At 39.3% G+C, this 26,053-nt stretch overlaps 1 protein-coding gene across 2 annotated transcripts in view; it reads left to right on the top strand.

Moving 5' to 3' along the window:
• The window catches only part of kcnd2 (potassium voltage-gated channel, Shal-related subfamily, member 2), a 387,984-nt gene extending 362,530 nt beyond the window's left edge, over positions 1-25,454 (top strand). The window contains exons 3-7 of one of the 2 annotated variants that reach the window (XM_072269358.1): positions 11,496-11,594; positions 16,038-16,133; positions 21,454-21,513; positions 22,828-23,072; positions 25,277-25,454. In XM_072269358.1, the coding sequence (XP_072125459.1) occupies positions 11,496-11,594; positions 16,038-16,133; positions 21,454-21,513; positions 22,828-23,072; positions 25,277-25,454 (678 nt within the window). The remainder of the gene's footprint in view (positions 1-11,495; positions 11,595-16,037; positions 16,134-21,453; positions 21,514-22,827; positions 23,073-25,276) is intronic. The other variant, XM_072269359.1, reaches the window with a different exon arrangement.
• The last annotated feature ends 599 nt before the right edge of the window (positions 25,455-26,053 follow it).

Here is a 26,053-nt window from a genome sequence, read left to right as displayed (position 1 = left end):
GTGTAGTATCTCTTATAGACCACCAAATGGAGAGCGAGAATTGGAGGATCAAATTTGTAAGAAGATAGCAGATATTTGTAGTAAGCACAAGGTTGTGATTGTGGGAGAATTTAATTTTCCACACATAGACTGGGAAGCCCATACTGTAAAAGGGCTGGATGGTTTGGAGTTTGTAAAATATGTGCAGGATAGTTTTTTGCAGCAATACATAGAGGTACCAACTAGAGAAGGGACAGCGTTGGATCTCCTGTTAGGGAATGAGATAGGTCAGGTGACGGAGGTTTGTGTTGGGGAACACTTTGGTCCAGTGATTACAATATTATTAGTTTCAATATAATTATGGAGAAGGATAAGTCTGAACCCAGGGTTGAGATTTTTGATTGGAGAAAGGCTAACTTTGAGGAGATGTGAAAGGATTTAGAAGGAGTGGATTGGGACAATTTGTTTTATGGGAAGAATGTAATAGAGAAATGGAGGTCATTTAAAGGTGAAATCTTGAGAGTATGGAATCTTTATGTTCCTGTTAGGTTGAAAGGAAAGGTTAAAAGTTTGAGAGAGCCATGGTTTTCAAGGGATATTGGAAACTTGGTTCGGAAAAAGAAAGATATCTACAATAGATATAGGCAGCATGGAGTATATGAGGTACTCGAGGAATATAAAGAATGTAAAAAGAATCTTAAGAAAGAAATTAGAAAAGCTAAAAGAAGATATGAGGTTGCTATGGCAAGTAAGGTGAAAATAAATCCTAAGGGTTTCTACCATTATATTAATAGTAAAAGGATAGTGAGGGATAAAATTGGTCCCTTAGAGAATCAGAGTGGACAGCTATGTGTGGAGCCAAAAGGGATGGGGGAGGTTCTGAATAATTTCTTTTCTTCGGTATTCACTAAGGAGAAGGATATTGAATTGGGTAAGATAAGGGAAATAGGTAGGGAAGTTATGGAAGCTATGATGATTAAAGAAGAGGAAGTAATGGAGCTTTTAAGGAATATAAAAGTGGATAAGTCTCCGGGTCCTGACAGGATATTCCCTAGGACCTTGAGGGAAGTTAGTGTGGAAATAGCAGGGGCTCTGACAGAAATACTTCAAATGTCATTAGAAACGGGGATGGTGCCGGAGGATTGGCGTATTGCTCATGTTGTTCCATTGCTTAAAAAGGGTTCTAAGAGTAAACCTAGCAATTATCGGCCTGTGAGTTTGACGTCAGTGGTGGTAAATTGATGGAAAGTATTCTTAGAGATGGTATATATAATTATCTGGATAGACAGGGTCTGATTAGGAACAGTCAACATGGATTTGTGCGTGGAAAGTCATGTTTGACGAATCTTATTGAATTTTTTGATGAAGTTACTAGGAAAGTTGAAGGGGGTAAAGTGGTGGATGTTGTCTATATGGACTTCAGTAAGGCCTTTGACAAGGTTCCATACGGAAGGTTAGTTAGGAAGGTTTAATCATTAGGCATTAATATTGAAGTAGTAAAATGGATTCAGCAGTGGCTGGATGGGAAATGTCAGAGAGTGGTTGTGGATACCTGTTTGTCAGATTGGAGGCTGGTGACTAGTGGTGTGCCTCAGGGATCTGTACTGGGTCCAATATTATTTGTCATGTACATTAATGATCTGGATGATGGGGTGTTAAATTGGATGAGTAAATATGCAGATGATACTAAGATAGGTGGAGTTGTGGATAATGAAGTAGGTTTTCAAAGCTTGCAGAGAGATTTAGGCTGGTTGGAAGAGTGGGCTGAAAGATGGCAGATGGAGTTTAATGCTGATAAATGTGAGGAAATGGTAGGACTAATCAAAATAGGACATACATGGTAAATGGTAGAGCATTGAAGAATGCAGTAGAACAGAGGGATCTAGGAATAATGGTGCATAGTTCCCTGAAGGTGGAATCTCATGTGGATAGGGTGGTGAAGAAAGCTTTTGGTATGCTGGCCTTTATAAATCAGAGCATTGAATATAGGAGTTGGGATGTAATGTTGAAATTGCACAAGGCATTGGTGAGGCCAAATTTGGAGTATTGTGTACAGTTTTGGTCACCGAATTATAGGAAAGATGTCAACAAAATAGAGAGAGTACAGAGAAGATTTACTAGAATGTTACCTGGGTTTCATCACCTAAGTTACAGAGAAAGGTTGAACAAGTTGGGTCTTTATTTTTTCGAACGTAGAAGGTTGAGAGGGGACTTGATAAGGGTATTGAAGATTATGAGGGGGATAGATAGAGTTGATGTGGATAGGCTTTTTCCATTGAGAGTGGGGGAGATTCAGACAAGAGGACATGAGTTGAGAGTTAAAGGGCAAAAGTTTAGGGGTAACATGAGGGAAAACTTCTTTACTCAGAGAGTGGTAGCTGTGTGGAACAAGCTTCCAGCAGAAGTGGTTGGGGCAGGTTTGATGTTGTCATTTAAAGTTAAATTGGACAGCCAAATGGACAGGAAAGGAATGGAGGGTTATGGGCTGAGTGCAGGTCGGTGGGACTAGGTGAGAGTAAGAGTTCGGCATGGACTAGAAGGGCCGAGGTGGCCTGTTTCTGTGCTGTAATTGTTATATGGTTATATTCCCAGATCCCTCTGTTCTACTACATTCCACAGTGCCCTAACACTTACCAGGTAACACCTACCCTGGTTGGTTTTCCCAAAGTGCAACACCTCACACTTGTCTGCATTAAATTCCATCTCCAATTTTTCAGCCCATTTTTCCTGCTGGTGCAGATCCCATTGCAAGCTTTGATAGACTTCCTCGCTGTCAACTACACCCCCAATCTTGGTGCCATCCACAAATTTGCTGATCCAGTTAACCACATTATCATCCAGATTATTGATATAGATGACAAACAACAGACCCAGCGCCAATCCCTGTGGCACACCACTAGTCATAGGCCTCCAGTCAGAGGCAACCATCTACTACCACTCTCTAGTTTCTCCTGCTGCAAAGCCAATGTCTAATCTAATTTACTACCTACAATGTAGTAGTATGTGTCAAGAAGACATCACAGGGTTCCAGTACAATTCAGATGTACTGCACTATGAGTGACCTGTTTTGTTAATGACGCTCATAAGCACACATCCGTTCTGCACAAGTTGTATCTAAATGTATGTTACCTACTGCTTAGTATCGCTGCACCTCATGATAATGATGATGACGACATCCATCTGTCTCGAAGAACAGTGGATAGCAACACTGGAGCAATCTCTCCAGAGTACAAGTCTGGGCAGAAGGTATGGAGATCCTGGGATGCCCAGTCGTCAAGATTTCCCTCTTGGTCTTACCGGCGTAGTCTAAAGGAAAGCGAAGCAATACATTTGGCACCAGCTTGGCTGCAGGAGCTGCCGGAACAGTGTTCAGTGACATCCAGCCGCCTCAGGGGCTCCACTCCAGATTACCTGCCTGGGTATATTCCCATAGCCTTCACCTCGCCCAAGGCTGCCCACAAGGCAGTGATCACTGCACATGCCCGGTGGTCAAGACCCAAATCAAATTTGCCAATTTTTCAATTGTTTTGTTATTGTAACTCAGATAGAACAAAGCCTAAAAGGGATTTTTTGAGTTTTTAATTTGAGTGTGTAGTTAAAAGACTTTATTACTTTATGAACTTCTGACTTACTATATATGATGGACAAATTTCTACAGAAGGTGGCTTTGATTGCCTTCATATCAAAATGGATCCTTTGATATTATTGATATTATTCAACTGACTAACCTTGTTTCCTTTAGTTCTATGAATGCCTAATATCTGTTGTACTGATTTTCAATTACACAAGGGAACAAGATGAATGAAAACCATCTGTCAGAATTCTTTTGTCAAAATGTTTGATCTTGTCTGGCCTCAAAGTAAAAGAATTGTGGATGTTGTCTGTATACACAAGTGATTACATTCCTTATACACAGACCTATTGTAATTTTACGCATAATAAAGCTTTCTTTCCTTAAAATCATTCACAAAACAAATGGAATCCAAATTTAAAATATGTATAGAGTTTTTCTCTCACTTTTGTCATAAGTAACCTTGACTAAATAAAGCTACTTCTAAATCTGATGTTCCTATTTAATATTTGCATTGCCTATGCAAATAGAGCTTCAGGTTTTTGTTCAGCAAAGGTTGGTATGAGGGAAAAAGTAGAGCTGCATTACTGGTCAAATGTAGGAGTCTTCACCACAAGGTGTCCATTAATAATTCCAGTGAGGACTACCATACTCAGAGATCAGTAAAACATCGCTATTACGTGGAATGGTTAAGATGAACAATATTGATGCATCTAAGAGAAAACCAGTCAAGTACATGGGGAAGAAAGGAACACAGTGACATTTTGACAGGACTGGAAAGGAAAACTGGGAGGAAGCAGCCATAGTATTGATCTCTTGTGGCTGCCTGTTTTTAAATTAGTGAAAGAAACCACTATTTAAAAAAAATCAGCTTTTAATCATTTCGTGGGTGTTTTCTCGGTTTGCTTTTAGTTGATTATTTGTAAAATATAAATAAATGATATAACGATGGGATTGAAATTGAATAGTGGTGATTACAAAATGCATTTAACCCCCACCTGTTGTTGGAATATGCAGGCAACATGCCAATTTCCTTGCTCTTTTTGATCCTTGCACACCACTCCATTCATTGTCTGGGCATATTAATGACTAGCTGGTTACAGCTGAAGCTATACCCCACTAAAGCGTTGCCTTAAAGAGGAAGAGCACTGTAGCTGGAGCAAGTGCTGCCAATTCTTCTATATTAGAACATAGACCAGTACAGCACAGGAACAGGCCCTTCAGCCCACAATGTTGTCCCAGACCAATTAAATTAGTAATCAAATGGCTAACTAAACTAATCCCTTCTGCCTACATAATGTGCATATTCTTCAATTTCACTCACATTCATGTGCCAATCTAAACATCTCTTACAAGTCTCTAACCTACTTGCCTCTTCCACCAGCCCAGGCACCCACCCTCTCTGCATAAAGAAACTTGCCCTTCACAACTCCTTTGCACTTACCCCGTCTCACCTTAATGCATGCTCTCAGGTATGAGACATCTCAAACCTGGGAAAAAAGTTAATGTATTTCTACACTCTGCCTTTCATAATCTTACAAACTCTGTCAGAACTTCCCTCAGCCTTTGCCACTCCAGGGAAACAACCCAAGCTTGTCCAAGCTCTCATTATAGCACTTGCCCTCTAATCCAGGGAGCATCCTAGGAAACTGTCCTGCACCCTCTCTAAAGCCTTGACACCCTCCCCATAATGGGGTGACCAGAGCTGTGTGAAATACTCCAAATGCAGCCTGGTAGTTATATAAAGCTGCAATGTAACTTGAGCTCAGTGCCTCGACTTATAGAGGCAGGCACACCATATCTGTTCTTAATCATCCTATCAAACTGTGTCGCCATTTTCAGGAAGCTATGAACTTAGACTCTAAGAATCCTCTGCTCTTCAACATTGTTAAGGGTCTTGCCCTAAGCAGTGTACTATCTCTTTACATTTGACCTTCCAAGGTGCAACATTTCACATTTGCCTGTGTTAAGCTCCATCTGCCATTTCTCCGCCCATATGTGCAACTACTTTACATTCCTCTCTATTATTTTGAAGTCTTCTGTGCTATCCACAACACCACCAATCTTCGTATCATGTACAAACTTACTAACCCACCCATCTACCTTTTCATCCAGGTCATTTATATACATCACAAATAGTAGAGGTCCCTGCAGAACACCACTAATCACAGACCTCCAGCTAGAATAAGTCTCTGTCTTCTGTGGGCAAGCCAATTCTGAATCTAAACAGCCAACTCACCATGAATCCCATACATCTTAATCTTCTGGATTCATCACACAACCTGAACTGCACATATATCTGGCTATATTTTCAAATTCTTGACAGAGAAGTGGAAAGGGCCAGCTAGTTCAGTCAGTACAGCATAGGACTCAATCCCACAGTTGAGGATTCAAGCCCTGTGTTCGTGCTGACATTTTCGGGCAGCACAGTATCATAGCGGTTAGCATAACGCTATTACAGCACCAGCAGCCCAGGTTCAATTCCACCATTATCTGTAAGGTGACCGGGTGACTTGTGACTCTCCCCCTGCATTCCAAAGACATTTCCATTAATAGACTAATTTGACAGGGATGTGCACTTATGGCCCAAGTGCCCAGAGAGGGTCAATGATACAGATCAACAGTTCACTGGCTTTTAATAGGAACTGTGCAGAAAAAAAGGAAAAACAATAAACACTAGACTAACAGAGCCATTAACTAGTACTATCAAAATAAAGCTAACACGAATACAGCGGCTCAGCAATAGTAGCTTAATACTAAATAAATACCGCTCCTTCGCAACGTCAGTCTAACCGGTGGTCTTCTTTCTCAGAACCAGGACATGGTAAGCAGGGAGTGTTGACATTGCTGTCAAGTCTCAACAAAACTGAAATGAGAGGAAGGGAGTTAAACACCACCACAATGAAACACTAATTAGCTGAAACATGGATAGTCACAAGCGTTATTGGGGGATCATGTTCCGCACCCTCCTACAAGGGTGTGTAGACCCCGTAGAAGAGTCTGTGGCTGTGACATAATTGGCCACATGAGCATAAGTGGGTGGCATGGGCTTGTTGGACTGTAAAGACCTGTTACCAGACTATAAATTTAGAAATAGAGAGATACTATATCTACAACAAGTCAGGAGATAAGCTCAGAAGGTTTTGGGTGTAATAGCCTTATGTGTACTTACTTGGATGACACTCCATAGAAGTATCAGGGCTAGACCAAAAGGGATGTACAAGGATAATTAACTAATCTTTGTATGCACAGTAGCATAAAATAATTTACAAATTTAAGTTTTTATTTAGTAGTGGTTCCCTTTCATATACACTAAAGCCAAGCAGATACTGTGTGGTCAGTGAGAGAGGAAAGGTTAAGAGCTTGAATTATTTGGTGAGTGCGGTAATTGAATTTCAATTACTGCCCATGTAAAATGGTATCTTTCCTCTCTCCTCTTCCACGTGTTTCTGCTTCTCAGCTACTTGCCATGTGGTTGGCAGCAAACTTTGCATCCTAATGATTGTGAGGTTATACAGCATGCAGCAAGCCATTACAGATGGCTCTGAGCTCACCAGGCAATGTTATTTCAACATGCCACTGGTGTGCTGTATTACATGGCTTTTACTGATGTCTACATGAATGGGTTTTGCACTAAAATCTTCAACAACATCAGAGCTTCAGTCCCCTCTTGGTCTGCTTGCAGCTCAAAGGCAGATAGCACAATTGAATTCCCATAGCATGAAGATATCTTAAATACTGCTGGAATGCCAGGCATTGATCTTCATAATTTGCCGGCTGTGGTCACATACAAGATGGACACTGAGCAAGTAGAGTTGCTTTTGTTTCCCGTATGGCATAATTAATATGTATATGTAATTAATGATTCCCTGCATCTCAAAGATAAGAGATATACTAGCATGTGATTTCTCACCATTTATATCTGTTACCAAAGGACAGAATGTAGTTTCTTGCATAGAAAGATGCAGTTTATCAACAATGACTGGCTATTACTAGGATGGATATTATGTGAGGTGAGGACCACAATACAATTGCAATCACTGAAGAGGCAGTGCTGAGCAAACTAATGGGCCTAAAGGTAGACAATTCCCAGATGGAATGCAGAAAGAAATGGCAGAAGTTATGGTGGAATCGTTTGTGATAATGTACTTAATTTCTCTGGGCTCTGGGAGGGTCCCAGTGAATTAGAAGACTGTAAATTGCATGCTACTGTAAAGACATCATTAAAGAAGAAACACTGAAACAACTGGATAGAAGTAGTTCCATTTGGCAGTTACAGCATTTATTTAAAAGGGCAGGTCCTGCTTGACAAACTTACTGGAGTTCTGTGAGGATATAACAAGTGCAGTGGATAGAGAGCAATAGGTGGATAGTGTATACTTGGAATTCCAGAAGGGATTCACTAAGATGCCACATAAAGATATCCATAACATGAGGATGCATGGAATTGGAGGTAATGTATTAGCATGGATAAAGGATTGATTAACCAATAAAAGACAGAGTTGGGATAAATGTTTCTGTAGTCAGCAATTAACAGTGAGCTGAGTGCCACAGAGGTCAGTGTTGGGCCCACAACTGTTCACAATAGACAAAAACATTTTGGAAGAGGTGACAACTAAGTTTGCTGATGACACTAAATTGAGTGGAAGAGCAAATTTTGCAGAGGATGTGGAGAGTCTGTGGAGAAATACAGGTAGCTTAATTGAATGAGCAAGAGTCTGGCAGATGGAGTACAATGTTGATACATGTAAGGCTAACCACTTTGGAAGGTAAAATGGATGATCGGATTTTATTTAAATGGTGAAAGATTGCAGCTAACTTGTGCAGAAGGAATTAGAACTTATTTTGCATGAATCTTAAAAGATTGGTTAGCAGGTGCAACATGTTATCAAGAAAGCAAATGGAATGTTGGCCTTTATTGCTAGAGGTACTGTACATTGATTGTGTGTACATAAAGTGACGCTAGGCAGAGGTATGTCTGTACATAAGGTGACTCTAACAGGATATGATAAAACAGTGGTGGAGGTGGGTGTGGAGGACTGGGTTAGTGGGTGGAGGTATAGATCAGGCTTACTGCTTGGGGAAAATAACTGTTTTTGAGTCTGGTGGCCCTGGCACGGATGCCACATAACCTCCTCCCTGATGCGAGTGAGACAAACAGTCCGTGATAAGGGTGAGTGGGACCCTGCATGATATTGCTGGCCTTTTTCCAACACCTTTCTATGTATATGTCCTTGATGGTGGGTAAGCTGGTGCTGGTGATGCGTCGGGCAATTTTGACTACCCATTGTAAAGCCTGCCTGTCTGCCACAGTGCAGTTTCTGTACCATGCAGTGAAGCAGCATGTTAGGATGCTCTCTACTGGATATCTGTAGAAAGTCCTTAGAATAGCTGTACTTAGTCTAGCTGTCCTTAGAAAGCAGGGGCATTGGTGAGCTTTCTTGATTGTGTAGGATGTGTTCTGGGACCATGAGAGGTTGTGCAAGATGTGCGCTCCCAGAAGATTGAACCGTGTGCCACCCGTGAAAAGGGGGATGTGAGTGGTGCGAGTTCTCCTGAAATCGATAACTATTTCCTTTGTCTTGTTTACACTGACGAAGGGGTTATTTGTCTGGCACCAGACCTTGAACTCTTCCTCCTCCTTTCTGAAGACCATCTCATCGTTGTTGGTGATGAGCCCCACCATTGCCATGTCATCAGTGAACTTGACAATGTGATTACTCGTGTGTATGGCCATGCAGTCACGTGCGAGCAAAGGAAATGCCTGCCACTACACTCATGTGCAGGAGAAACTGATTTGTACAGATGCCTTGAAATTCTTAACAAAAATCCTTTATCCCCTATACCTTGGTTTGGGTTCAGTGATCAAGTCAAGTCATGTCACTTTTATTGTCATTTCAACCATAACTGCTGGTACAGAACATAGTAAAAATGAGACAATGTTTTCCAGGACCATGGTGCTACATGAAACAATACAAAAACTACACTGAACTACGTAAGAAAACACAGAGAAGTTACACTAGATTACAGACCTATCCAGGACTGCATAAAATGAACAAAACAGTGCAGGCATTACAATAAATAATAAACAAGACAGTAGGCACAGTAGAGGGCAGTAGGTTGGTGTCAGTCCAGGCTCTAGGTATTGAGGAGTCTGATGGCTTGGGGGAAGAAACTGTTACATAGTCTAGTCGTGAGAGCCGGAATGCTTCGGTGCCTTTTTCCAGATGGCAGGAGGGAGAAGAGTTTATATGAGGGGTGCATGGGGTCCTACATAATGCTGTTTGCTTTGCGGATGCAGTGTGTGGTGTAAATGTCTGTGATAGCGGGAAGAGAGACCCTGATGATCTTCTCAGCTGACCTCACTATCTGCTGCAGGGTCTTGCAATCTGAGATGGTGCAATTTCTGAACCAGGCCGTGATGCAGCTGCTCAGGATGTTCTCAGTACAACCGCTGTAGAATGTGGTGAGGATGGGGGGTGGGAGATGGACTTTTCTCAGCCTTCGCAGAAAGTGAGACGCTGCTGGGCTTTCTTTGCTATGGAGCTGGTGTTGAGGGATCAGGTGAGATTCTCCGCCAGGTGAACACCAAGAAATTTTGTGCTCTTAACAATCTCTACGGAGGAGTTGTCGATGTTCAGCGGAAGGTGGTCGCTCCGTGTCCTCCTGAAGTCAACAACCATCTCTTTTGTCTTGTTCACATTCAGAGACAGGTTGTTGGCTCTGCACCAGTCTGTTAGCTGCTGCACCTCCTCTCTGTATGCTGACTCATCGTTCTTGCTGATGAGACCCACCACAGTCGTTTTCATAATCTGCTTACCTGCAAAGTTCCTAGGGATATTCCTTACACACCAATATGGAATCTAATGCAATTAGTTCCACATATACACACATTCAGGACATTCCAAGTAGTATAAACAGCTGGAGACCAATCAGCCCTTGTACCTGCTCAACCATTCAGTAAGGCTCTGGCCAACTTTTTATCTCAGCAGCATTTTCTTGCACAAAGCACATATTCCTTGATTCCTTTAAAACCAATATTAGATAATTTTTTCCTGCTTATATACTTAGTTATGGAGCCTCTGGAGCCCTCTTCAGTAGAGAATTCCAAGGAGCGAATGAATGTTACTTCTCATCTTGTCCTGAATGTCCAATTCCTTACCTTGAAACTATGACTGCTAGTTCTAGAGACCCCAACCGTGAGAAATAATGTCCCTGCATGTACTCTGTCAATCCCCTTATATCATTTGGTAAAAACAAGTGAAGAATGCAAGTAGTGGATATCACAGGTTTTTCCATATCAAGGACTCCAGTTTACATATTAAAAGAGTCCACTGCCTGAAACATAGATACACATTTGAAGATGGTGCTCACCATTTAGGAATGCAAATCTCACAGGAAATGTCTGCCCTCTATCTTTGGCATGTTTCCATTTTATTTTCAGTACCCTTAATGTTAAACAGCCTGTCTGTAAAGAGTAATGGCATTGCACATGACAAAACTGAATAGTATTTGTGAACAGTGAGGTCTAGTTGCTGTATTTTTATTTTTTATTTCCCACCTGGTAGTTCAGTGAATATTTGAGGGATAAGTTGAAATTTGAATGTGTATGCATTTATTAACAGATTAGTTTGAGGGCTGGGGGTTCATTGTTATCAACATTGTGCATGTAGGAGTGGATTTTTCAAATGTCAATGTTCCATAAGTAAAACTTAGACAAAAGGAATGCATTAGTTGCCTGCTCTGTAAACAGTATCTTATACAATGATGCAGCATAGTGTACTAGAATTCCCACAGGTATATTAAGATAAGGAATTATAAATAAATTCTCTTGCAAAATTCATTGATTGTTAAGAGTTTTAACACATTCTGATGTCACTGCTAAATATAATAAGAAGATAGAAGGATGAATTATTGATTTGCTTGTATGCTCTTGTTTGTACAGAAAGCCAGACTTGCAAGAATCCGTGCAGCTAAGAGTGGGAGCGCAAATGCTTATATGCAGAGCAAGCACAATGGCTTACTAAGTGAATCACTGGAGCAGGTAATAGTCTGCTGAAAGCTCAGTGTTGATTTTTTTGTCCCTTTTCAGCAAGCAGGGGAGTAGAGCCAAAAAACAAAACAAATGAGTTGCTACCAGCAACCTTGCATTTGTTTTTTTATATTTTGATATATGTCAGTTAAATGTTCCTTGAGAGATGCCTTAAATGAAATTGAAATCCGGGCCATGAATCTGCTGCTTGTGTACATTTTCTTTCACATGGAAAGATTAAGCAGTTCCTCGTTTTGAATTCTTGTCTCCTTTACTTCATGGGACATTTGAGCTGACAATATGTAATGATATATGGAACCAACTACAGGGATTATGAAGGAGGAAGAAATTGAGCAATATGAAGATATACAGATTAAGCACACAGCAGGGTCTAATAGCAACAATTCCAGCTGTGAGATATACTATCATAGTCCACATATTTAAAATCCCCAACAGGTTTTATTATTTTTTGTGTGTAAAATGGAAAAGACCAATGATTCTACAAACATATTCGTAGAATCAAATAGGTATATAGTCATCCAGTCTGTGCCAACTTCCAACCACCCATTTATATTAACCTATATTTACTCACACTAATTATATCACACTTCTACACACCAGGGGCAAGTTTCAGTGGCCAAATAACCAACCAATCTGCATGTCTTTGGAATGTAGGATGAAACCGGAGCGCCCAAAGGAAGACCCACATGGTCACACAAAAACATGCAAACTCCACCCAGTCAGCACCTGAGGTCAGTTTTGGACCCAGGTCTCGGGTTCTGTGAGGCAACAGCTGTACTAACTGTACCACTGTGCTGCCTACCCATATTGTCCCAGAAGATCTGTCAGAAAGTTGCACGTTGAAGCAATGATCTATTTAACAACAAAATCAGCAAACTATATATATGTAGTACTAAAACAGACCACGTTCATGAAAGAAAGCAAGCAGGGCGTTTGAAACAGTAATAATATTTTCCTTTAGTTTGTGTCTCTTTGTCCACTTCATTGCTTAGGTAGGAATGTTTAAAGCCCAGCCAGATAGGCGGTTTACACCCAGCACCTTTACCTGAGACTACATGTGAGTAATCCAGGAGATTAGTTAGTGATTATGGAGCTGTGCCCTCTCCAACTCCATAACACCAAGACAAGGAATTCACAGTGAGAACACGTCTTCCACTGATCCGCTGCTGAAGTTAAAGGAGGAGAATATACATGGATTTTTGTTTGTGAAATAAAACAACATGGTATAGAAATTTTTACAGTGGATCCAATTCTCATCCCTTTAATATTTTTACAAACTCAATGTGGCCAATGAGGGATCTTTGCTAAAACACAGCCAGATCATAGTCACTCTCCAGTCACCACAATCTGTTATTACCAATGACAAAGTGATTGTGGATACAGCTGAGTCCTGTACACTTAGTAGCTGGGTACCTGATTCAAGCAAAGCACTGCAAATGCCTGGAGTGCCTCTGAGGATAGTGCAATTTTTATCTGAAAAGTAAAAGTATTAATATTAGCTATTTTCCTCTCCACACCTGTAGCAAGCCTAAAATCTCCCTTCTCCAAATATGTTGCCCCTCTGCCCCTTGAGCCAGCAATGCAGCAACCTCTCTCTTTGTATTATTAATTCATTGTCAAACAATTGTCCAGGTTGCAAATCTGTCAGGAGACATTCTCTCCTCCCTGAGTCTCCCAAATGTGCTGGAGGCCACAACCCCACTACCCATCAACACTGCCCTACCATCATCCAGGTGCAGCATAATACAGAACCACTACTCCAAGTGTGTAAAGAGTAGGTGCTGCCTACAACAGAAAAAAATAAAGTTAACTAAGTAAAAATGGAATAATATTGTAGCGATTAAGAATATTATGCTTAGTGGAGTAGAAATGATTAATGCAGAGGAGAAAAAAGCAGCAGCAAAAACTATCTGACATAGGAAACAAATTACAAAAAGGATGGTGGTTGTCTGTCATATCCAATGATGAGAGGACCTGTCAGGAGTGTTTTTAAAGTGGAAAAGCTGTTGCACTGAGGTAATTTCCATTCTCAACCTCAGAGGTTTGCGTCCAGTGGTATGGGTAGTCATCAAAATGGGGTCCTCCTTGATTGCAGTAGACGCCAGTTCCGTCTTCTTTGCCTCGTCATGCCCTCCGCTCTCCACAGAGCTTTGCAGAGCAGCCTTCCTGCTGTTGGAACTCACTGTAGATCTCATCCACCCAGCCCACTGGAGCTGATTTTGCATGCTAGGGCAGGCATGTCCCTATTCACCAGGGGTATGAGGCCCACCTGCTGCTGTACCAGGTGTGGCCATTGCTGCACACACAGGTGAGAGCTGAGTATCTGGTAGAGACCGAAGGTGAGTGAGCCTACCCAGAATGGACACAACAAGCCCCTTCACCAGAGGTGATACTCTTCCCTAACATCCCATACACACGGAAGGGATAAGAACAGTTAATTTGCAGGGAGAATAATGGATTCATGTTTAACAATTAATTCTCCAGTTAAATTTATTTGAAAGAATCAAAACCATTTTGAATGTAGAAGCTCAGTATTTGAATCTATAAGTCAATAGAACAATCTCTTCCATTGAAATATTTATGACTTTTCAAGCTTTTTCCATTGTCAAGCTATACCTCTGGTATACAACCAGCAATAGACCTCATCTGTTATTGTTGCAGTGATCTTGTTTCCTTCAATTATTTTATATATTATGATATACTGTACTTTCATTCAGTTGTGTCCTATTCTATTCTGCAATGTAGCTTTGGGCCTTTACCGGATCATCCCATTCACTTTGTCTTTGTCCTCCCTGGCTCACTCTGTTTCTTTCTTTATGGTCTACACTTTCTTAAACCTCTCTCTCCCAAGCCTCAACTGTGCTCCAAGATATGATCTCTGTCTGTACAGCTACAGAAAGAACATTCAATCCTGACCCCAGACCCTGTCTGTATAGAGTTTGCACATTCTCTCTTTGACTTCATGCATTTCCCTGGGTGTTCTGTTTTCCTCCCACGTCACACAAAAAAAAAACATGCTTTTGGGGTAACACACAAAATGCTGGAGGAACTCAGCAGGTCAGGCAGCAGCCCCGAAATGGCGACGGTTTATTTCCCACCATAGGTGTTGCCTGACCTGCTGAGTTCTTCCAGCATTTTGTGTGTTGCCCTGGATTTCCAACGTCTGAAGAATTCCTTGAGTTTACGCTAGTGGGGTAATGGGTTGCTACAAATAGGCACTTGTGTAGACAGATGGCAGGGGAATCCAGGGGAATTGGTGTGTATAGATTGCACGGAAACAAATGGGTGACTAGGACTGATGGTGAGGCAGCAAGGATAGTCCACTTCTGTCTTGTAAGAAAGTGCAAGTCAAGATATGAGACTTCCCCGTGCAACCTCTTGGCATTCTGCCCCTTTTCTTGACTTATGGCCTTTCTTAAGATTTCTGCAAATCACCTTCCCATTTGCCTAAAGCTAATTGTAGCTTGATGGAAAGATTTTCTGGCACTATGGATTCAATAATGTTTACCTTCCTTTAAGATATTCTAACAAAATTCAATGGATTAAAATTGCTTTGCATCAGAAGCAAATGCTCAGCCGTGGAGGTATTTTTGGGAGAGCCTAGCTAATCATGGTTAATTTTTAAATATTTGGAATATTGTCCTGAGGCAAAGCCCCACTTTCAATGTCCTGTCATAGAAAAAGAATGTTGTTTCACATTGCACATTCAAGCCTTCTCACACTACACACACCAAGCTGTTTGATATTGGCACCCTTCTTTCTATCCTTTCTGACTACATATTCATCACTTATGAGGTCTTGAGGTTCTACCACCCTGTTGTTCCCAATTATAGCAGCCATCTCCATAGCTATTTCTACAAACTCAGATTTTCACTGCTGAAAATGCCTGTATATCTCAACAGTTACCTTGATTCTTTTCCTCAGATCAACCCAGAAGGTACTATGACTAATAACGGTTGTAATAAGAAGTCCCTTCTTATATATGCAAAAATACATCTTATGTATATAGCCCAGATGCCTCTGGAGGGGCTTTTTTTTGATATACCAGCCAACCTTATTTTAGTTGCCTTTCTAAAAGATAGGTTACCCTTTCCAGGATTGAGGTTCGGGGGATTTGCACAGCTCTTGCTGAAATCTTCCAAAAGCATAAACAGCAAGGTCCTCTGGATATGATTTATTAACATCGGAGGAGCAAGCAGTAGAATCACCCATGTCTCATTACCTTGTGGATTCTAAAGGTTAGGCTGGACAAGTCATAATCCTTGCTGAATAAGGTTCTAACCTAAATACATGCTCACTTCTAGATGAAATTAATCATTCTACTCCTCCAACCACAGTAATTTTGGTTCTCAGATATTTTTACAGATTCTAGGTAAACTAATGCAATGTGGAGTGTGGAATCTTTAACTTATTGGTACCTGTTTTTCCACCCAGTTATCTAATGATGAAGAACAAGCTCTAGTTAGCAAGTCAGTATCTTCATTTCAGAGGCAACATCATCACCTTTTACACTGTCTGGAGAAAACTACGGTAAGGAATGAACGCCTTCACCAGAAATTTGGAATAAAATGCCTTAGTCCTTTTAAATTAGCTTTTGTGCTTGTAGCATTTCTGTTTGAAAAGTAATTGTTATAAAGATGTGTGATCTACAAAAATCATGTTGTCTATTCACTGAAAATAGATCTGACCATAACACTCCATTTCACAGCACCATATCATTCTTGCTTCAGTTGTACCTTGTCCCTCTTTCACCTCCAGTGGGAATAAGAAAAACACAAAGATGAAAATACAATAGGGTTTAGCTATATCTAAAATAATTTTTAAAAATACTAAATATTGTTCCAATATAAATCAAAAAGTTAATAGAATTTAATTATGGTGATATTTCAAATATAACTGATTTGATTTACAGGTATTTAATAATTTATTTAAAAAGATGTTTTGACATAAAAATAACTTAAATTTGACAGAAAATCTTTGTGAACCTTGGATTCAATAATTTTGCTTTTGCCTTAAAAGTACATATAATTTATGGAATTTTTTTAAACCAGGAATATAATACATAAATAATGAAATCCATAATATGCCCAGGGATCTGGAGAAATTTTAGGGTAGGAAGTTTATAAAACATTATACATTGTATGATATTTCAAATTATTTTACAGTTTTGGTCAGGGATCAGAAAGGCCACCATGCAGGGATTAAGTAATTCAGCGCTAAGACAGAACAGAATGATAGAAGAATAAGTTCTTCCTCTCCATGGCTCTGTGGAGTGGATAGATTCTGGAAACTCATATTACCACAATACTACAAAGGGACTCAAAGCAAGTCATATACACTTTAGTTAATTCTGTACAAAAATACAGAATTTTTAAGAATGTTTAAAAGTAAAGATAATTTTTGAAAAAGTAAATTAAAACCTGCAGTGTTATTTGGTTCTTAAAGATTTTTGGGTCGTAAACCAGTCCAGGCATATAGCTAAAAATTAAATAACAAACTATAAATTTTATTAATGAGAACTCTGTTTTATCTCTTAGAAAGAATATCAATTTCAGGTTCATGGGATTTGCTCACAGATTTTGACTGTACGGTGCACAGTACAGACTTTTTATCAGTTTGTTAGAATGGAAGGTGGATCAAGGTAGAAGCTTAGTTGCATAATCACTGCTGTCGAACACTGAAAACATAAGTTCACACCCATTATAATACTACTTCGTAAAATTTTGTTAAATGGGCTGTAAAAGTAACATTAAGCTCCATCGGATAAGTACATAATTATATCATGTTTGGCATTTAAAGTAGTAGTTTATTCTCCTTTGAGTTGCTCCATCAGAACTTTATGTCACAGCTTTACTGGTGGCATATTTGAGTTATAGTCCATTATTTTAGATGATGTTGGCAATTGGAATTACCTTACATGCAAATGCAAACATCTTGCACTTGTACAGCAACTACCACATCAAAAGTATAATATATAGCACTTTTCACAAATTTTGTACTTCCCAAAGTTTTTAACATCCAATGATTTTATTTTTAATGGTGTTCCCTTTCTCCAATTTCACTGGAAGGACAAACTAACCAATACCAGCGTCCTCTACCCAGCCAACATCCCTAGTTACAGACAGTTTGCTGTCTTGGGCAGGCCAAATGGTTTGCATGCTCCAGACTCTTAACATCGGCAATCTGCCATAGGAATATGAAGGAAACGGAACAGAGAGAGAAAAAGATCAAGGATGTGCTCCAAACCTCTGATGAAATGCAACATCCCTCTGATTCATTGAAATCTCTGATCCACAACAACTTAAATGGAAAAGGAGCATCGGATGATGTTGAGAACCTCAAAGTCATGATCAAGAACATACAGAGGTCCTCCGTAAGTAGCAGTAAGCTCAAACCTCCTTGCAAACTGCCCACCCACCCCATCAGCCATCACTAGCCCTCGGTTTCATTAACATTTCATAAACAGAAGCACGTTATCTTCAATCATAAGGGCTTGCCTAAGAAATCTCTTTTTAATTTAATATGAACATAAATTATTGGTTTGTGTACATGACTCAAGATGATCAGTGGTTGTTGTGTGAACATCTGCTAATGCACTGTAACAGCTCCTCAGAAACTGCCTTTCATCCTCAACCTGCATCACTGGAATCAGTGAGGACCAGTGTGGATTGGTAATAACATCTCCTCCTTGACAATCAACACAGGCATACCTAAGGAATGCATGCTTAGCGTATTGCTCTACTCTCTCTACGCTCTTGACTGTATGGTTAAGCAACACAAATGCCATTTATAGTCTGCTGATAACACTACTGTTGTTGGTAGAATCTCAAATGGAGATCAGGAGGCATACAGGAGTGAGATCATCTGGTTGAATGGTTTTACACTCAGTGTCAGCAGGACTAAAGAATTGTTTGAGGACTTCAGGAAGGAAAAGTCTGAAGAACACACACCAGTCCTCAACGAGTCGGTGGTGGAGAGAGTGAACTGCTTCAAGTTCCTGGACATCAACATCTCAGTGGATATATCCTGTGCCCAACACATTGATGTAAACACAAAGAAGGCATGCCAGCAGCTCTACTTTGTTAAGGGTTTGAGGAGACTTGGCATGCAAATTTCTATAGATTTGTGGTGGAGAGCATTCTGAATAGTTGCATCATGGCTTGGTATGAAGGCTCTAATATATAGGATTAGAAGAGACCGCCAGGTAAACTCAGCCAGGTCCATCACAGGCACAATCCTCCCACCATCGAGGGCATCTTTAAGAGACTGTGCCTCAGAAAAGTGGTTTCCATTACTAAGTATCTTCACCATCTGGGACATGGCCTATTCTCATTACTATCATTGGAGGGAAGGTACAGGAGCACAGAGACTCATACTCAGCTTCTTCCCCTCCACCATCAGATTTCTGGTTGGTCTGTGAATCTATCAACACTACCTCATTACTCCTTTATTTTTGCACTATCTATTTATGTTCATGATAATAATTTTCATAACTTTGCACTATACTGCTGCCGAAAACAATAAATTTCATTCCATATATGTCAGTGATAATAAATCCAATTCTGACAACCAACTAACAAAAGGATTGGGAAAAGCCAGTTAGCAAACCAATTGATCACAGTCGGAAATGAATTACCTCCTGAGCGAATTTAACTTCTGGCTCAAGGTACAAATGGCAAGCATGGCGGAGCCAACAGATTGAAAGTGAGATTCAATAGGTGTAGCTTTCAGATGAAATCATGCAAGTTCTATGCAACAGCAGCCTTGTATATAACAGGAAAAGCAAACAATGAAATGTCACCAGAAACACCCTTCAACAGCGCAATGCATTGAACAGCTACAATACCTGAAAGAGTAACCTGTGCAAAACATTAGGAGCAGACCATGTGGAGAGGTTGGACTGAACACACATGAAGAGGAAAAATTAGCATCAAGATTTACCTCTTTTAGCTTTCTAATTCGTAGCTGAATTTAGGGACACAAGAACAGCTGTGATGGATGGTGTTCTAGGAATTTATTCCAGCTGGTGAAACAATTAGCTCTTAGTGATACATCATCCTAATCATCTTGCAAGACTTCAAATTGTGGTTCATTTCAACCTGGCAATTGTTTTGAATGTTTACTGAAGGACACTCTTTCCAAAGAAACATACTATGTAAACATGCAGAAAATAAGCAGTTAATGAAAAATAAACCACAGATTAATGACTGGATTAAAGTAGCATATTCAAGGAATTATTTCAAGCCACTGGCAACCAGTGTTAGAGAAAAAACTGAAGATTCAATCTACTGTTGAGAAATACACTCAGAATCGTTCATTTATAGTTTTCATAGAATTGTGTTGTATTTGTAGATAAATATTGGGCCAATATATGTCTGAAAATGCAAGCAAATTTGCAGGGTTTAGAATTACTGTGAAATGCAGGCACGTCATTTGCAATAGTATGCCTATAGTATTCTCTTGCCAACATCATTTCTCTCAAAGTGATAATATTCTTTTTGATATATAACTGCCCATTAAGGATTCACATCTTGCTGAGAAATGAATGAACAGGATGAAATTTCCCATTTTAGCTACCTATTTTCATTACAAGTTATCTTCAGATCAGATCTGAGAACAAGTTTGAAGATCTTCTATTCTGCTTCATTAGAGTCCCTATTAACCTGCTGCATTACAGGGACTTTTATCTTTTATTTTCAACCTTAATCATCTTCATGACATCTTTGAAAAGAATTGTAAAGAACTGTCCTCACAATACCCCAGCTCACTTTACATCAGGGTCATGCAGTTAGATGCAGAACCCAGAACTGAAAGATTACTCTGCCAGTCTACCCAGTATAAAGATAAAACCACATTCAAATTATAAAGCAAGGATGGCGAACCTATGGCACATATGTCCACAATGACAGAATCAAGTAATTTGTTGACATACGGGGTGCAGTGCCGCCCCTCGATTCTTTAAACCCCACCCATAACAGGAAAGAAAACATAATGATTATCTTTACTGCCAAATGAGGTAGCAAATGATTCATTGATGGGGAATGTAAGACCATAATATGTTAAAGAGGCATGGCTAGAGTGGGCACCTTTACTACGACACGCGAAAGAACTTTACAGAAAATTATCGCCAATTTGGGCACATGCTCTCAAAAAGGTTCACCACCCCTGCAATAAAGCATACTCATTCCTTATTGTTTATTCCTATTACATTACTGAATACTCATTTGAAGACAATGTCATGTTATGAAATCTGAAGAAAATGTATTTTGATCTTCTTGTAAATTATCAAAAGATAACCATTATTTCCCTCATTAGGATCCTGTTACCACAAATTTCTAAAAGCCTTCTAAGATCAGGCCATTGTTTTCCAGTGCTGTTTACCTGCATTTCAAACTCTATTGTCAACTCACTGCTAATAAATCACTTCTAAACTTCAAGAGGATAACTATTGAAAACAGATGAAAATTCACTTCTGAACACTAAATATAATTGGATTAAAGCATACTGCATTCAGTATATTGTAATTATTTTTCAATTCAAGAATGAAACAGGAGACTTTAGAACAATATTTAAAATGTACTTAAATTTCCCCTTTAACTGTTCGTTAATATTTTATTGATATATTTATTTTAATTAGAATTTGCCCAAAGCAACAATTTTAAACTACTATTAAGTATCTTCAACATAAAGTGACTGCAGATATTACAATGTAATTCACAGTGCTGTACTCCCAGGTAATAAAGATGCCAGAGGCAATGCTTCTGTTTTGTTCAGATATTTGAATACTCATTTTAAGCTTTTCAGATGCATTAGTCATTTTTTTCTTTTCTGTTGGCATGTTACCATATAGGGATTGTCCTATCTTGAGGATGATCCCCTCTTATCAATTCGGTCTTCAGCATCCATTAAGGTACCAGTCTGATTGTTCATGTCAGAGTTATTTGAATTTTAAGTGTTTAACTTCATTTTATGTGCAGCTGCTAATGCATTGACAATCTATAGATGTTTGTGTTGTGCCCTGGTATTCTGTGATTGTGCCAAAGCTTCTTTGCTGATTACTCGTTTGGTTATTTATTGAGATGAACTGAATTCTGGATTTGTTGGGATGTACACTTTTCAAGGGTTAATATATGCTGATTTTATGCACAGTGAATCAATTAAGTTACTGATCCATAAAATTTTACAAAATATTCAATGAAAAATACGGTAGAACATAGCATTTAATACAACTGCTAAATTGTAAAATACAAAATTTGTAATGACTCCCTAACCGAAAACTAAGGATGTCTTTGGGATCTGTGTGTTCTTAGCGCAGAATTTGTTTTTATTATAAGTTTGATTGCAGTTCAAATCTTTAATATTTCTGCAACCACATATATTTAACGCTTCAGAAAGCTTATTGTCTTTCTAAAAGAAGATCATTTTCTCATTATGATGGCCCAGATGGATTGCAGGATTTCAAAACAGAATGTTTCTATGTGCTCCAAGCAATGACACTGCTTCACTGGACTAACCAGTTTAATTTCACTGATGCACTATTGACATATAAATATGATATGAAAATTGTCTATCAGCTATTACAAATTTTACTACAAGCGCAATTATTTTTGAACAGGTTAAACAAGAGAATGGGAATTTCAGATAATCATCACTGCTTAATTGCACCCAACTATCGCTTAAATGTCTTCTTGATTTTCAGATTTTACAGATTACTCCCTGTATTAACTTACCACACTCTATCCCATGCCTCAGTTCCAGACAGAGCACAGCTCAGTAATTGAGGATAATAGCCAGCACACACAGCATGACTTTACATCTTTATTACTCTGTCAGTGATCTGGACTTTCATGGGTACAATGCCATTTCACATGAAGTGTTTAAAATTTGTATTTGTACTCTTGTACAATCCTTCTATGTAATTTGTCTGATTGGTAACAAAGCACTATTTCTCATTTGTGGTGTTAAAATCTTTATCATCTCTGCTAAAAGAAAGAAAAATAGAAATGCAGGAAAATCAATTTCTCTGCAGCTCCTGAAATGTGGGAGTCCTATAGTTGGAACTCAACAGATTGTTAAACAGCCATTATTTGTAACTTGCATTGAGACCAGTCAGCCAAACCTTGATGCTTCCAATGTAACCTTCTTCTAAGAAGAAATGAACCACCAAAGTTTCTTTTAAACTGACCTGTAAAATATTTTCCTTTTCTTTTCCTCTTTCAATCAGAATCATGATTTTGTGGATGAACAAACGTATGAAGAGAACTGTCTAGAAGAATCCACAAGAAATCGATCAAATTCGCACAGTTCTTTCTCCTCTCAACATGGTTTAACTGGAACATGTTGTTCCAGGCGAAGCAAAAAGCCTTTCCGCCTCCCAAATTCAAATACTTCTAGCAGTCACCCAGGAAATGTACAGGAACTCAGTACTATTCAGATTCGATGTTTGCAGGAGAGTGGGCTCTCCAACAGGTACTACTAAGTACTTCTATATTTTAAAAATTACCTTAGTGAACCAATCCTTTTAGCATAATAAGAAAAATTGTAGAAACCAATAGCAAATTAAAAGAAAATAATCAATAAATTGTACAACCAACTTCCTTTTGTGCAAAAAAATCTAGTCTTAGAGCATTCACATTGCAATAACTAATGATAAACAATAGGTTAAAAATTGCATTAGTCCTATGACTCACAGCCCTGGAATTATATTTCAAATGAATTATATTGCCAGAGAGTTCAAAACACATAAGGTCATGTTAGTTTACATGACTTGGGTGGGGCCCTGTGCAGAAAGTCCTGTCACTTATCAGAGAGAAACAAACATTACACTTGTAGGAATGAAACTGAACACCAGCTGTTTGCCATTTCATTTGCTGCATGAAGATCTGTGGTAAATGCAAAAGGTGTGAACCTGCCTCTTGGCTAGGCACCACATGACTTGGACCCATAAACCTAGCCTCCATCATGCTCTCCTTTAGAGATGCATTTCACTTTTGCTGCATCTTGGACCTTAAGACAATAAGATATAAGAGCAGAATTAAGCCATTCAGCCCATTGAATCTGCTCTGCCATTCCACCATGGCTGATTTATCCCTCTTGAACCCATTCTCCTGTCTTCTCCCCATAACCTTTAAAACCATTACTAATCAAGAACCTATCAACCTCCGCTTTAAGTATACTCAATGACTTGGCCTCCGCAGCGATCCGTGGCAATCAATTCACCAGATTCACCACCTTCTATCTAAAGAAATTCCTCATTTCTGTTCTAAATTATAATCATTCTATTCAGAGGCTGTGCCCTCAGGTCCTAAACTCCCCTCTATCAGAAACATCTCTCCACGTCAATTCTATCTAGGCCTTTAAATATTTGATAGGTTTCAATGAAATTTCTCCCTCATTCTTCCAAACTCCAATGCGTACAGGCCCAGAGCTATCAAACATTGCTCATATATTAACCCTTTCATTCTTGGGATCATTCTTGTGAACCTTCTCTGGACCCTCTCCAATGCCAGCACATCCTTTCTTAGATAAAGGGCCCAAAACTGCTCACAATAATTCAAGTGTGGTCTGACCAATACTTTATAAAGCCTCACCATTACATCCTTGCTTTCATATTCTAGTCCTCTTGAAATAATTGCTAACATTGCATTTACCTTACCACTAATCTGACCTGCAAGTTAAACTTTAGGGTGTCCTTGTGCACAAGGACTCCCAAGACCTCTTGCACCTCTGATTTCTCAGCTTGCTCCCCGTTTAGAAAGGAGTCTTCATCTTTATTCCTTCTACAAAAGTGCATGACCCTAAACTGTATTGCATCTTACTCTCCATTATGCTGTTGCACCCTTGAAAATGGAGCCACTGTTGTAGTAGGGACAAGTCCACATTTCAGTATCCTGTCGTGTTCTCCAACCATTTCTTTACTGCTAAAGTAGTAACACCAGGAAGCTGAGCGTTAAACTTTATGTTCAAAAATGCGTATGACGCTTCCTGGCATAAATTTCAGACTGAGGCTTTGAAAGGTAAAATGCACAGAGCAGGCATTACAGCCTTCTCAAGGAGGCTTCTTCAGCAAACCTGCAGCCATGGAAAAGGAACTTTAAATTTTTACAAGGCCAGGGGGAGCTTAGATGGTCCCCATTCCACATTCTTGGTGATTAAGCCCAAACACCTCTCGCTTGTGCCCTTTATTATATCCCCCTCCCAAAGCTGATCTGGATATACAGATGAGCCAAATGGACCAATTCTGGTTCTCATGCACTGCATCCAGAAATAAATTTTAACCGGATGCATAGAGATGCAATGCAGTGGCCAGTGCTGCCACTCACACCTGGACATTGTAGAACTAGTTCCAGGGCAGTGTTCATATGTGCCAAATTGAATGTCACCTGCACAGTGTTTTACTTAGAAATTAAGAACATTAAGATCATCAGTTAGTTGTATTTTAAATTAAATGTTCTTATTAAATGTATCTAACTATGAAAGTGGGCCTAATTAAGTTCAATTAAACCAAAATATTGATTTAGTAAATCAATTAAATGTCTATTCCAATGACAATTTTGTTGTAAACCTTGACTTGTATTACATTTATATTTATATTCTGTTGGTGCTTGTGAAACTTTATTTTAGTAACTCACCTGTATACTCATGGCTAACACAAGCTGTGTTCGTTCTTCCAGCCGATCCAGTCTGAACGCAAAGTTAGAGGAAAGTGTCAAACTAAATTGTGAGCAATCATACATAACAACAGCAGTAATAAGCATGCCCAGTCCTCTTATCGCAACATCCGAAGGAGATGACAGGCCTGACTCTCCAGAACAAGCAGAAACCAACATTGTAAAAGTGTCAGCACTTTAAAAATCTTACCACGTCAAACGTGAGCCTGGAAAGTCATCTGACCACCTGTGTTGTTCCTGCTATTGAGGAAGTAGAAACGAACATCACAGCTTGGAGGGCAAGTGGTGAACATCAGTGCTTTCCCAGATAGTTTTGCATTGTGAAGTCCATGATAACACTGATCATCGCACTGAAGATATTTATCAGTGAAGTTTGACCTCAGAGTTATGTAACATTGATAGTGAGATGAGCAAAAGAAGGTAACATTAAGCTTGAAAACAATTCTGCAATAATTCCTTTGCAGTTGAGCACAATGAAACATTTTCATTTATGCTACATGTTCGACCCCAAATGCTTGTTTTATTATAAGTACTCATGAACTGGAACAGTGTGCATGGGGGAGGAACAACAAAACCAACTTTCAGAACTTTTCATCTTTACAGCAACATGTATACAACAAAAGTAAAACAAACCTGTTTAAGTTAGAAAATAATTGTTAGCAGTGGATCGATTAAATTAAACGAAGACCACAGCAATGCATGTTGAATACTCCTTGAGGCATTACCTAACATTCATTGTTTTTCTATACAGTGGGCACGTTCAACACTTCACCAAAATCA

Source organism: Mobula birostris, chromosome 9 (assembly GCF_030028105.1).
Source record: "Mobula birostris isolate sMobBir1 chromosome 9, sMobBir1.hap1, whole genome shotgun sequence".
NCBI classification, from domain to species: domain Eukaryota; kingdom Metazoa; phylum Chordata; class Chondrichthyes; order Myliobatiformes; family Myliobatidae; genus Mobula; species Mobula birostris.
Note: the sequence above shows the minus strand (reverse complement) of the source record. Positions and strands in the feature narration are given on the sequence as shown.